This window comes from Eleginops maclovinus, chromosome 22, assembly GCF_036324505.1.
Source record: "Eleginops maclovinus isolate JMC-PN-2008 ecotype Puerto Natales chromosome 22, JC_Emac_rtc_rv5, whole genome shotgun sequence".
In the NCBI taxonomy this organism is placed as follows: domain Eukaryota; kingdom Metazoa; phylum Chordata; class Actinopteri; order Perciformes; family Eleginopidae; genus Eleginops; species Eleginops maclovinus.
In genome coordinates this window covers 2,656,851-2,670,893 of record NC_086370.1, presented here as the reverse complement: position 1 = coordinate 2,670,893, position 14,043 = coordinate 2,656,851, and the positions used below count along the sequence as shown (strand labels likewise).

The 14,043-nt window shown below is 44.9% G+C and overlaps 1 protein-coding gene across 1 annotated transcript in view; it reads right to left on the bottom strand.

The window, feature by feature from the left end:
* birc6 (baculoviral IAP repeat containing 6) overlaps positions 1-14,043 on the bottom strand; it is a 90,091-nt gene that overhangs the window by 56,683 nt on the left and 19,365 nt on the right. The window contains exons 30-52 of the mRNA XM_063874736.1: positions 13,697-13,916; positions 12,807-12,943; positions 12,592-12,729; positions 12,170-12,297; positions 11,864-11,995; positions 10,780-10,995; positions 10,514-10,697; positions 9,651-9,824; positions 9,124-9,257; positions 5,995-6,148; positions 5,791-5,907; positions 5,494-5,654; positions 4,697-4,823; positions 4,486-4,596; positions 4,016-4,274; positions 3,141-3,712; positions 2,539-2,714; positions 2,348-2,444; positions 2,063-2,257; positions 1,753-1,953; positions 1,316-1,595; positions 974-1,230; positions 145-253 (exon numbers count right to left, since the gene is read on the bottom strand). Coding sequence (XP_063730806.1) covers positions 145-253; positions 974-1,230; positions 1,316-1,595; positions 1,753-1,953; positions 2,063-2,257; positions 2,348-2,444; positions 2,539-2,714; positions 3,141-3,712; positions 4,016-4,274; positions 4,486-4,596; positions 4,697-4,823; positions 5,494-5,654; positions 5,791-5,907; positions 5,995-6,148; positions 9,124-9,257; positions 9,651-9,824; positions 10,514-10,697; positions 10,780-10,995; positions 11,864-11,995; positions 12,170-12,297; positions 12,592-12,729; positions 12,807-12,943; positions 13,697-13,916 — 4,279 coding nt within the window. The remainder of the gene's footprint in view (positions 1-144; positions 254-973; positions 1,231-1,315; positions 1,596-1,752; positions 1,954-2,062; positions 2,258-2,347; positions 2,445-2,538; positions 2,715-3,140; positions 3,713-4,015; positions 4,275-4,485; positions 4,597-4,696; positions 4,824-5,493; positions 5,655-5,790; positions 5,908-5,994; positions 6,149-9,123; positions 9,258-9,650; positions 9,825-10,513; positions 10,698-10,779; positions 10,996-11,863; positions 11,996-12,169; positions 12,298-12,591; positions 12,730-12,806; positions 12,944-13,696; positions 13,917-14,043) is intronic.

The following is a 14,043-nucleotide window of genomic DNA, read 5'->3' as shown; positions in this document are numbered from 1 at the left end:
CCATGTGACAGTAAAAGATGACGAGGAGGACGTAAGGACACTTTTAACTATTGCCTCGTGAGCCTGTCTGGAATATCACCTTGACAGAAAGTGTTTCTCATTGGTTGTTATTACAGGGGCAGTTAAATTAGGGTGTGGATGTACCTGTCTTTGGTTCCAGAGTCCTGTGTGGTGCCCAGCTGGTACAGAATGTCGATGGTGGAATCTGACGAGAGGCCATTTAGTCGCCCAAACAGCAGGGGACTGTTCAAATCTGAAACCATAGAAGCATAGACTTAAATAAGCGTTGGTTTCACCTGATAGTTTTTATGAGTTTTGAACCCCTGTGAGCTCCCTTCAACAGGAAATATGTGGACAGTAGGTCTTTTTTAATTTGTGGACATTTTTCTCTAGATATGCATGGTAAAGCCTCCTAACTCAACTCAACACATCACATTCATTTGGCAGATGCTCTGCCACAGTAGAAGTGCTTATATTGGGGTTTTTTTTTTGGGGGGGGGGGGGGGGGGTAGTTGGAACAATGATGCATACATTTAAATGTGACCAGAGCCTGTTTTTGTGGGACACAGGTTCAGGTCTGGTCAGTAATGGCTATAAAAAAGTATTTTTTCTAGGAGAAACTCATGTTGTTGTTTTTAAGTACCTACAAATGAATTAGAGTGTGGCCATTGATTGGTTAGGGACTCAAATTAGTGCACCAAAAACACACCAACTGAGTCTCTTTTACTATAAACATTTAGCAAATTACAATTCTAAGAAATGAATGAGATATTATGAAGCATGACCAAATATTCAAATTCAAAGGAGACCTTGCAGAACAACACACTTTTTACACCGGGTGATGCAATCTCAAATAAGTCTTTTAAAATCTTAAACAAATTAAGTGAAAGGAAATTCAGTATTTAACTTTTGGAGTTTTTGAGGCTCTCTCCTGCGTCCTATAGTTAAAGCAGTTGCAGTGTGTGGGACTCACTGGCATGGTCGGTGCCGGAGGCGGCACAATTCCTCAGCATGATGTCGATGAGCTTCAGTCCGATGCGTGTGGACTGCAGGCCGATCTTGACCAGCACAGCCTCGATGTTAGGAGAGTGCATGCCGCAGTAAGGCGACATGAGCAGTGCGGCGCACGTCTGCAGCAGGTTGGCGGTGGGGGCTGCAGCACTGGCCATCATGGCCTCCAGGTCGCTGACATGGGTCAGGCAGTGGTGGAGGAGACGCAGCCACCCGATGCTGTAGAAGCAAAGAAAAAGGTTACAACAACACCTACATCAAATACACATGAATTTACTCTCAGTCCAGAATCAGTGGTTGGTACCTGGTTTTAGACACCTGGTCCTCAGAGGGAAGGAAGGGGTTGTTGACGGTTGCAGAGGAGGTGTTGCCGAACGCCGTCAGGCCCAGGAGTTTGATCTGAGACAGACCCAGTGTGCTGGCATCCCGAGGCCGGTGCAGCCTCAGGCAGACAGCAGACGCCACCTCTGCCTTCACCAGCTGGATCTTTATGTAGGTCAGGCCGCTGGTGATCACTGGCGTGGAGAGTGGCAACATGTTGACCCCGTCAGCGCTGATCTCCACGGAGACGGATGAGGGGCAGGCTGATTGGAAGGAGGAAGGGAACACAGCGGAAAAGGACAGGTGAGTTTGAATTAAAGTGAGGTGGAAAGTGAAGGATAGTTGCAAAGATGGTGATTGAAACAATTCTCCTCAAAAAAACTCTAATTTACAATCCTCGTGCAACTGGGTGCTACTCACTGGCCAGAGAGGCGAGGTGCGGCTGGATGTGGAGCTCTTTCAGCAGCACGGCAGCAGGGAGGTGGATGGTGAGGTCACACCAAGCCTCCTCCGGCAGGAAGATGTAGGACCAGGCTGCTGAGCGGGCGCGGCGGTGGGGAGGCGTGGCTTGGAGGAGGACCTCTGCTGGCTGCGCTGTGGGGCTGCTGGATGTGATGGTGCCTGGGCAGGGAAAAATACATCATAGACAATTAGAAAAATGTAAGCAAGGTATTTTACTGTCAAATACTGTCCCACTAGATGTTAGAGATTGAGGAAGAAGGGAAAGCACCTAAGGGAGCAAAGTTGTGGAGTCCCTCTGCGTTGTCCGGCTCTGATGTCATCACTCTGGCTTTGAGGTTGCCGTCCGCTGACTTCCCAGGACCTGAGTCTAAGAACTTCATGATTGTGGACACCATGCTGCGTGCTGTGTTCACGATGGCCCGGGTGCTGGTCACCATGTTGTTACAGATTAACTGCACACCACCTGATAAAACACAAGGAAGTAAGCGCTTCATGTTCAATCGGTTTCACAAACGTTGAGTAAAAGGCTGGTTTAGAAGTGGTGTGTACAAACCCATGTCATGGAAGGCCTTGAGAGCCTCGCTGGTATCCAACACCCGAAGGATGAACCACAAGAGAGGTTCTGACAGCTGACAGGTGGAGAGAGACCCCTACAAAATGTTTAAATAATACATATTACATCTGTTGCATTGTTTCCATGACGTTTTTTAATATCAAGTAATCAGAGTCCAGGCTGCTGCTCACCTGTCTGCCCATGTACCCACAGGCCATGTAAGTGAGGATGGGCTGCAACATGACCTGCACTGAGGTGGCCCTCTTGCTGAGGGTGGTGAGGATGGTGAAGAGGCCATCACCCACAGAGATAGCGTCAAGGCCACCGTGAAAGTTCTCATGTTTGGTCAGGTGGAGGCCGCTGGCTCCTGAGGGACAGAGACAAGGGTCAGCTCGTAGTAGTAGATATATATCCTCCTGATACACACGTTTGTTCTCCAGTTGGTTGGTAAGGGAACAATTCACTCACAAGGGAAATGTTAATCTCCATAACAAATGATTTCCCCGAGTTGAATTCTAAAGCATTTAAACATTGCCGTTGAATTTAATACACTCAGGTGTTTGAGCGCTACAAGTCTGGTCTGGTTTGACCAGTAGCTTGTATATCGGGGTTAATGTTAGTTCACAAATACTTCTGTGTGAGTGGCATTGCTGAGTCAGTTAGTTGACTCTGTTACACATTAATCAGTATCCCATAAATGTTTGGCAAATGTTGAATAGGCTAAATCTACCTTCTCCTAATTCTAGTCGTGGAGCAAAAATAAAAACAAGGTGAAGGACACTGTTGTTCTCACCTATGATCATGGCCATGGCGCTGCTGTTGCACTGGCCCAGTGCTGACAGGATCTGGCTCATGATCTGCTGATTGGCTAGCACCAGGTCGGCCACACCTGCAGGGGGCCCCTGGCTGAACGCTGATCCACCAGCCACGCTCTCTTTGCTGCCACAGACCTTCTCCTCGTCCGACACGCTGCTGTCAGCCGTCTCGCTGCCGGCCGGCGGCAGTCGTCCGCTGAACTCCCTATCCCCGGACAGAGGCAGCTGCACCAGCACGTTGACCAGCTTCAGGAGGTCGAACATCAGCTGGTCTCGCGTCGTCTCTCCGCACACAGCCTTGGCATCTCCTGGCCGGATGATGTTGGCAAACAAACCGCCGAAACAAGCCCGAGCCCCCACAGAGCTGTCGGAGCCGCTGCGGGACACCAGTTTGTCTGCGCAGGTGATGTAGTGGTGGACCAGGAATGTGATGGACTCGATGACGGAGGAGATTGTAGCCACCGACACCACCTCAAAGTTTTGTTCTAGAGTGAACTCTAGCAGCTTCACCTGGGCGTCTAGTGGTCCCTGGCCGGACTGGAAAGGACCCCTGCAGGTTTGGGAGGAGCCATTAGTTCACAAAGACCATCCATAAAGCATCTTCAGAAACTGACTGTGTAGCATTCATTAGTATTGGGTTTATTTTAATATCGTTTGGGCAACCAGAGCTGTTCTATATGTGACAGTGTTGAAAGGGGGAGATAGAGGGGAAGACAGGCGGCAAAGGGTCCGAGACTGGATTTAAACCTGGGTCCAGTGCATCAGGACCGAGCCTTAGTACATGGACCATCAGCTCTACTAACTGAGCTGCGACCATTGTTAAAAAAGTCATCACAGAGGAGGAGAAGCATACCTCTCTGTAGACAGGATGTGCATGAGTTTGAGCAGGAACTCGCTGAACATCTGCGGGCTGGTGGAGGACAGGTGGACCTGCAGGCGGCTCAGGAACTCGTGCATGGCCTGGGTGGCGGTGGGGCCCACCTGAGAGCTGTGCTGGCTCGTCCCGTTGGTGCTGCTGCCAGACAGGAAGCGCACCAGGACATGAACCAGGGTGGGGTCGGACACCATCTGCTGGGCGGTGCTTTCCTGAGAGCTCATCCCACTGCTGGAGCCTGGAAGTTCAAACAGAGCTTATTTAACACCAGAACACTGACAATAGTCTTCAGGGCAGCTCAGATTGTAAGTGAAAGAAGTTGGGGACTGCTGAGCATGTTGCACAGGTAAATTAAATAAACAGCTGGTGATTTAAAATGATTTCATTATGCATGTTGAATTCTGCTAAATCTGAGTTCTGAGGAGATTCAGTGAGAGTGGAGTACTGACCGCAGGCTGGCATGTTAGTCATCAGTGTCAGAGAGTGCAGCACCAGACACCAGGTTCTCAGGGAGGTGTTGGGGTACCACGCCAGCACTGTCAAGAAACTGGTGATGGATGCTGGAAACACACACAAAACATTTAGAAAATAAGAACGCACACAAAAACAGCCAGTGTAAAAGGGACTTCCCTCTCAGAGGGGTTGAGAAGGAGTCCTGACCCTGGTTGAGTGGGATGGTGGGCACTCGGCTGGCGTTGAACATGAAGATGTCTGATCCAGTCTCTTCACTGCCAGTGGAACATGTGTTGAGACTGAGTGTTAACCACAGCTGCAGCAGGGACTCCAGCTGAGAGAGAAGAAAGCAACTATTTATTCAATATCAAAATGACCTAGACTTTCAGAAACTATGTACCACCTTAATGATCCACACTGGTGATGTCATCATTTAATACAAATATGAAACTAATCAGATAGCATAATTTAATCCAAGAAACATATCCAGTGAATCTGGATTTAGACTGACTGTACCATAAATGTTATCTTCATCAAATCCTCACTGAGCAGAAGCTTTTGAGTTTTCATATTCTTCCAAAGCTGAGGATGATTGTTGGGCAGCTGATGACAGCACAGTGTGAGGAGGTTTTACTAATTTGCAGGTGAAATGACATTTCAGCTAAAAAGCTGAGTCCTTCACATGAAGCACAGTGTTATTGCACCGAAGTATACGTTAGAAGCCTCGTTAACTTCTGCAAACCCAGATTAACAGATACTAAAGCTAGTCCTGTTGCTGCAAGACAGACGTTATTTGGGAGACATGGCGTTTGCAGTAAGACAGCACCAGCACACAAAGCCAAAACTACACGGCAGAGCTCCAAAAACCACAATGTTAAAGTTCTGGAGTTGCCGAGTCCCCATGGAACTGATTCAAAATAAAATGGGAGTTACCTAACCATGTAGACTAAATGTTTGAAATCAGTCAGGGAATCTGTTCCCCTTCTGTACTTGTGTGTGCTGACCTGTACGTGGTGAACCTGCAGCATGGAGAAGAGCTTGTTGAAGCAGCCGCTCAACATGGGGATGGACGAGGGCTGGATCATCAGGCTGCTGGCTGGAGGGGAGCCCCCCCCATGCAGGGCCCTCAGCAGGGAGTCATCAGTCCCATTGGAGGCCTGGCTCACTGAAACACACACAGACACACAAGCCAATCTTACAGCAGTGATACACAGAAACATATTCGTGGGTTGTTGAGCACTTCTGGGGCTTGAACAGCAGTTATTTAAATAAAATGGCTTCTGTTCGTGGTGTGAGGTTACCTGTGGACGAGCTGGAGGTGAGGGCCTGCAGAATAGAGTCGGCCTGTAGGGTTGCCATCATTTTGAGCATCAGTTCAGCTTGCTGCTCCAGGCCCACCTCTAGCCGGGCGTCCAGTGCTGTGACAGACAGGGGCCAAAGGTCAATCACATCATAAAGTGGATTTAGAGCGGACAACACCGGTGCTGATGTGAGCCTGTACTCACCCTGTGACACGGACACTGACAGACTCTGGGACCCTGGCTTCTCTGCGGCAACTGGAGGTTTGGACACTGGGATACCAACCCCCCCGATGTACGGGTTGTACCCGTATGTGCCATAGTCAGCGCCCCAGTAGTCATACCAGGTGCTGCTTATAGGCTGAGGACAGATGTAAGGACGAGGGCACAATAAACAAGTCAACTTCTACATTTACATTCAAATACCAAAATGGTCATCCAGTTGCTGGAAGTAAAATATGTTAAGCTATACTTGGTTTAATTCATTCAAGATGTGCAACAAGAAAACAAATAAATCACTTCCCTGTACCTCTTCCAGAACTCCCTCACAGCGTTTATATTGAGTGATCCTTCAGTTTACTAAACTAACTGGTAAAGTTGTTGAATTTGCACGGTAACATTAGGGCCATCACTAATCCTACTAAAATGTTTGATCTGTGATCTTTGACTGATAAGTAGTCACACGTAGAATTCACCACTGTCGAATGTTTCAGTCTGTTAGTTAAACAAATGTATAAAACAATTTAGGCTGATAAATGACACAAACTGACCAAACAAGCACCTTTCCTTCAGGTTGGTTGCACCTTTTCACATAATGTGTTAAAATTAGGGCTGTCAAAGTTAACGCAACTTCCTTTTGACGGCACTGATTTTTTTATGCGTGATCAAGGCGCGCATTCTGACCCTCGGCCTGCTCTGTAGTTTGAAGAAATATCAGGAAACCATGGTAACACTGTGGAGCACAGCAAAAACCCACTACACATTGAAGAGGAGAAGTCACTTTTGAATGGAAAGTTGAGCTATAAAGCATCGACAAGACTGAGGTCATTTGTACGTACTGCAAACTGAATTAAGTTTCCTCGGGAGTAAGAAGAGTTTAAAATATGACTTGCTGTGTATTATGTTTACTGTATTGAATAGACATAATTGCATTATTTATACTGAATAATAATGATAAAATAATAACTTACAATAAATAAACATTGTTTATTTATTATAAACATAATTTATGATTAATTATAAAGCAATCATATTTGTCCACCCACAAAAAATCTTTAACATCCATTTAGAATAGATATTCTAATTGATTGACAGCCCAAATTAAAATGAACATTTAATGATTTTGCAACTATTCTAATACATATTTTAAATATCACATAATAAAAAGGTTAAACTTAAATTGAATTATTCCGATTAGAAATTAGCACTAAATCCAGGGACAAATGATGCATTTAGGTATCTTTTTTCCTGATACATTTTGATCATTAACAAGTTCATCCTTAAAGTGTTGAGAAACTTGTTCCTGCACTCGAGACAATCTTGCAATAGTCTATTTTTAAGTCATATTAAGCAAGTTTGTCCAACACTCCATGAGCTAGGTGCCACTGTAAATGCTGTTTAATCCAGCATTTACAGTGGGGCAAAAAAGTATTTAGTCAGCCACCAATTGTGCAAGTTCTCCCATTTAAAAAGATGAGAGAGGCCTGTAATTTTTATCATAGGTATACCTCAACTATGAGAGACAGAATGAGAAAACAAATCCAGAAATCACATTGTAGGATTTTTAAAGAATTTATTTTCAAATGATTGTGGAAAATAAGTATTTGGTCAATAACAAAAGTTCATCTCAATACTTTGTTATATACCCTTTGTTGGCAATGACAGAGGTCAAACGTTTTCTGCAAGTCTTCACAAGGTTTTCACACACTGTTGCTGGTATTTTGGCCCATTCCTCCATGCAGATCTCCTCTAAAGCAGTGATGTTTTGGGGCTGTCGCTGGGCAACACGGACTTTCAACTCCCTCCAAAGATTTTCTATGGGGTTGAGATCTGGAGACTGGCTAGGCCACTCCAGGACCTTGAAATGCTTCTTACGAAGCCACTCCTTCGTTGCCCTGGCGGTGTGTTTCGGATCATTGTCATGCTGAAAGACCCAGCCACGCTTCATCTTCAGTGCCCTTGCTGATGGAAGGAGGTTTTCACTCAAAATCTCACGATACATGGCCCCATTCATTCTTTCCTTTACACGGATCAGTCGTCCTGGTCCCTTTGCAGAAACATAGCCCCAAAGCATGATGTTTCCACCCCCATGCTTCACAGTAGGTATGGTGTTCTTTGGATGCAACTCTGCATTCTTTCTCCTCCAAACACGACGAGTTGAGTTTTTACCAAAAAGTTCTATTTTGGTTTCATCTGACCATATGACATTCTCCCAATCCTCTTCTGGATCATCCAAATGCCCTCTAGCAAACTTCAGACGGGCCTGGACATGTACTGGCTTAAGCAGGGGGACACGTCTGGAACTGCAGGATTTAAGTCCCTGGCGGCGTAGTGTGTTACTGATGGTAGCCTCTGTTACTTTGGTCCCAGCTCTCTGCAGGTCATTCACTAGGTCCCCCCGTGTGGTTCTGGGATTTTTGCTCACCGTTCTTGTGATCATTTTGACCCCACGGGGTGAGATCTTGCGTGGAGCCCCAGATCGAGGGAGATTAGCAGTGGTCTTGTATGTCTTCCATTTTCTAATAATTGCTCCCACAGTTGATTTCTTCACACCAAGCTGCTTACCTATTGCAGATTCAGTTTTCCCAGCCTGGTGCAGGTCTACAATTTTGTCTCTGGTCTCCTTTGACAGCTCTTTGGTCTTGGCCATAGTGGAGTTTGGAGTATGACTGTTTGAGGTTGTGGACAGGTGTCTTTTATACTGATAACGAGTTCAAAAAGGTGCCATTAATACAGGTAACGAGTGGAGGACAGAGGAGCCTCTTAAAGAAGAAGTTACAGGTCTATGAGAGCCAGAAATCTTGCTTGTTTGTAGGTGACCAAATACTTATTTTACCGAGGAATTTACCAATTCATTCATTAAAAATCCTACAATGTGATTTCCTGGATTTTTTTTCTCATTTTGTCTCTCATAGTTGAGGTATACCTATGATGAAAATTACAGGCCTCTCTCATCTTTTTAAATGGGAGAACTTGCACAATTGGTGGCTGACTAAATACTTTTTTGCCCCACTGTACATACTCAACACATCAATGTAATACCATCAATACACAAGACAATACCCAGTTATAAACAAGAAGAGAGAAAAAAAGGGAAGAATAGGAAGTCACACATACCTTAAACACTTTGGCAGCGAGAGGATCTTTTTCCAAATCAATATCTAAAGGATCAATATCAACATCCATCAGGTCTTGTAGCAAGTCAAAGTCTATGTCTTTATCTTTTTCCAAAGAGGACAGAGGTGGAGCACCTTTGGATAATAAAAACAGCCTTAATATTGCCAAGCAAGCACACTAGGGAAACAAACAGGCAGGCGAAATGTTCTTTAGCAGGTTACTGGGCAATTTTAATGCCGATCTCCTCTACTCCTCCTAAATAAGACAGGAGTCATAATAATTTTTGCTACTTCACTGATGGGCCAAAATGGCTGACTCTACATGTGACAGAACTACAAAAATGAAAACACATTGATACTGTTAAAAAAACAGGGAAATGCAAATATACTCAACAAAGAAATACATTATATTGTGATAATACAAAGTGTTGGTTCAGATCAACATTTATGTGCGTGTGTGTGCGTGCGTGTCTGATGTGGACGGGGCTACCCACGCACTTTGGAATAATGAGGATGTCCCCGTAGTACCTGCAATGATGTCAGGCACCAGGGCCTCATCAATGCTCTCTACCAGGGGGATGGAGTTCGTCTGGGGGAGGCAGTCGTCCGAATCGGCCCCCGCTGAGGAGGAAGACGCCCCGGCTTCTTCGCCGCTTGCACCATCATCCATGCCGTCCAGAGAGCCCGGAGACAGCAACTCACCTGGGACAACAACGTTTACTCTTAGTGACACACAGCTCTGAGAGACATGCACCAGTTTGATATTGTTTTTGTGAGAATCAAAGCACCGTGCTTAAGCTAAATGCTAACATTAAAATGCTAACATGCTCAAACGGACAATGTCATCACTGCAGGCTTCATGTTTACCATGTTTCCCACCTTAGTTTAGTGTGGTAGCTAATCGGCACTAATCAGGAAAAGTAAAGCTGAGGCTGATGGGAATGTCTTCAGGTTTGCACATATTTGGTTCAAATAGTAACACTAGAGGAAAAGTGTGGGTACAGATTTGGTGCCAGTTTATCTAGTTGAACTATTTCACTTAAAAAAATCTAAGGATTCTAAGGATAGCCAAATGTGTCCGAATTTATGCTCAAGGGGACTTGACTATGTTTAATTATTTTATGGAAATGCTTCCCATCATTAAGATAGTTCATTTTCATAATTGGATGAAAGTACGACTAACATAGACAAACATATTCTTAGTACTAGCATGGCTAATAAAAATCCAAACCCGCATTAAAACGCCAATACAACAAAATATATATCCCTAAATATCCCATGTAACACGAGACGGGATGAAGGAGAAATGTTTCATCTGGAACTCTAAAAGTGACTCACTTTCAATCATCAAGTCACTACATATCACCAGACTCAAAGCAACCCAAACACACCTGCTAGGATGTCCTGTAGCATACAAGTGAGGGAATACTGTGCCCAGGCGCCCCCCCAGGAGATGTCCCCCCGGTTGAAGTCAGTTCCCACAAGCAGGAGCAGCAAGCGCTCCAGTTGGTGCTCAGACACCACCTCACACAGGTGGATTGTGGGTCGTGTGGCGTTGGCTATCCTAGCAAGGACCTGAGGGGATAAGATCACTACTTGTTTATGTGTATCTACATGATGGAATATCACAGTCCATGCAGCAGGGTCAGGCGGATACCTTGCAGACGAACAGCAGCAGGTCAGCGTGGCAGGTGAAGTCCATGGAGAGCAGGAAGAGGGCCAGCTTCTGCACCACAGAGATGCAGCGCTCATGGGACAGTGTGAAGGGCAGAGGCTCTACTTCTGGGGCTTCTTTGGCTGTACTGGACTCTGTGTCCAACGTGGAACGGGGCCACTCGGCCGTCCGCCTCAGACGGATCAGGTCTTTAAAGTGCTGGAAGAGAGACGCAATGAAATCAACACAGATTCATCGAAGTTTTGTAACAAATGCTAAATTAAAGAAGGCTCACTGTTTATAGAATGTGTATATATCATTTTAACTCTAGAAAGAGGGTCTTACAGTATTGGTAAGACAGTAAACAACTGTATTGTGCATTGTAGGCATATATAATCCCCTAGACATTACTCAAAATCAATTAACTAATTAAAATCTTCCTGTTCTGTGCTAGTCGCTGCATTCTATAAAAGTGGGTGTCGGAGGAAACCCCTAACTGTCACACAGAGGATAAGTGGTGTGTTAGAGTGTATGCACCATGAAGCTCTCAGCTTCTATTTAAGAGAGGAGCAGTTTCAGTTTTTTTTGAGTATGGAATCCCTGTAAGAGCTCAGTGCTTACAGAAAATAAGAGCAGGGCTCTGTTGTCTGGTCTAGGGACAAGAGATGTTTTCTTACATGATTAACACTTTATGATGCACTACCTCTGTACATTCTTGATGTTGTCATTATCTATTTCACCAGTCAAATCTGTCATGTTCTGTAATACTGTTGATTTTAATATAAAAATACATGTAAATAAGTGCTGGAAGACAGGCAGGGCAAACATCGAGCTGTGTTAGAAGGGCTACGTAGAGATTTTCCCCCAGTAAATGTATTTATCTAGGCATAATAAGTGGAAGACTTCATCTGTAGCTCTGTAGTTAATACTGCGGTCAGGTCTGTGCATGATCTTAATATTATAATATGAACGCCTTCATACTATTAAAACATGGAGACAACTTATTGCACAACATGGGTCTTCTCTTAGAGCTGACCTCTGATCCCGCACAGTGCTGGTGCTGCTCACTCTCCATGCAGATGCTCACCTTGGATGTGGCCTGTTTGAGCTTGGCCTGTTCCACCAGCAGTTTGTAGGAGGAGCCTTTGTTGCTCTGGATCTTCTCCTTCTCGATCTGCTCCACCAAAGCTTTCTGTTTTGCTTTCAATAGATTTAACTGCTGCAATAAAAAGGGCATGATAAAAAGGAGCATTGCAAAACCATTTGAGTCAAACATGAGATGAGAGTTTTTAATGTAGGATTTTTCGCACACAAGCACATATTATCACACTGACTTTTCAGAACATATTTGTGCGTGTGGATTTGAAGTTGTGTCGGAATGAGACACATTTACCTGCTTGTGGTGGACGAGCTGTTTGCGGATCTTGCGTGAGTAGAGTCGGTCCAGGCTGCTGCTCCCTTTAGCTGCCCTGCTGGAGTTCTGAGACTGAAGGCTGTTATTGATGAAGCTCCACTGAATACCTGGAGGACAGAGCAACAACACTCCTCACATCACTGGGACAGATTTCAATCAAACCTTTTTGAGAGGGCTGAAGTGAGAATAAGAGTATGAAAGCCTAACAAGCCTTCTCTCCGGTAAGATAATTCAGAGAGCCATGTTGCACTTCAACAGATCAGAATGTGTGTGGTTCCATATTCAACAGATATGTCAAAATGAAACATGAATATCCTTTAGTGAAATAAAATATATAATCATAGGTGAAATTAAAAAAGTGAATTCATCAAATAAGATGGAAAACCGTGTAGTTTCTATACCTGTAAAAGATCGCTCTCGTTCTTTCCCTCCAAGGTGCTTCTTTCCCCCTGCGGCCTCATCTTCTATACTGGCTACGTAGTCCAGCAGTCTGGAAACCAACATCACTACCCAGCTGATCATGGGGATATCCAAAACACCTGAAACACACATTCCTTGTCATTTTTGCTCCATCAAACATAAATGTGTAACAGTGCCACAGTGATGGTGGCCGTACCCTCGGTCCTGCGCTGGGCGGAGGCTTGTGGCTGCTGCAGGGGAGACAGCAGGCTGTCCAGCAGGTTCAGGAGCCCCTCCAACACTCCACTGTTACTCAGGGATCTTTGGCCGATGCAGGACAGGAGCATGAACACCCTGGGATCAAACAAGATGGAAAATACTGCATTGGTGAACTTGAAACGGGGTCATTTGACACACGTTTGTAGGAGAACAATCTATTAAGTTATTTATTTTAATGGGGACAGTGTTCATTTTTGTTAATGCGCTACAGAGTTAGCCAAGAGGCTATTTCTCATCTGTAGTCCTTGGAAAGATGTTGTATCTCACCCTATAAAACACATTTTATTTAAAACCACAATTAAATACAATAAGTAAAAACATACAATAATGGAAATGCGAATACAAAAATGAAAAAGGTACATTTTAGGTTGCAAGAGGTTAAGGCACAGACCGTACAAACAGACAGAGGGAGGGATGTACAGTTCAAGAGACTGTTTCAGTGTTGACAGAGCTGTTTCCTCTCTAACACGGATTTTAAATGAGATTTAAATAAACTGAATGTGTTTTTCTCTCTGATTGTTGCTGGGATTTAAAGAAACCAGAGCAGCTCTAACTATAGAGCTACATGTTTTGTTTACATTTCCATATTGATTTAGAGTTAGACCCGAAGTTAGCAACAATGGCCCAGGCTGCTTTAAGCTGGGCTTTAAAAAGTGGACCAGCTTTTTTTCCCATTTTAGTTTTTAAAAAAAACCTAAAAAACCAAACAACAACAACAATTGGCTGACATGCCTGCCAACTTTTCTGACTTTTACACTGAGAATAATAATCCTCAATGTGATACAGTTAAAGCACTGGGGGAAGAATCTGTGTGGTTGATTTCCCTACCTGTCCTGAGGGAATATGAGCAGCTGCTCAGAGTTGTAGAGCTCCTGCAGGACGTTTGAGAGGAACTGGCCCCACCAGCGCTCTCCTCCACACAGCTGAACCAGCAGCAGGCCTGCGTGGAGACGGATCTTAGGCGTGCCGCTGATGCAGAGGTGTTTGAAGAGCTCCTCACAGGCCTGGGCATGGAAGGTACTCTGCAGCACTGAGGGCACAGCGTGGCCTGAAAGACACAGAGGCACCAATCAATCAGCTGTGATTAGAAGTATGATGCTGTCCATATTGTACTGGTAAAAGTCTTGGGGAAAAAATCCAAGTATTTGTGTCCCTGTCTGTCCTGCATCAGTCTA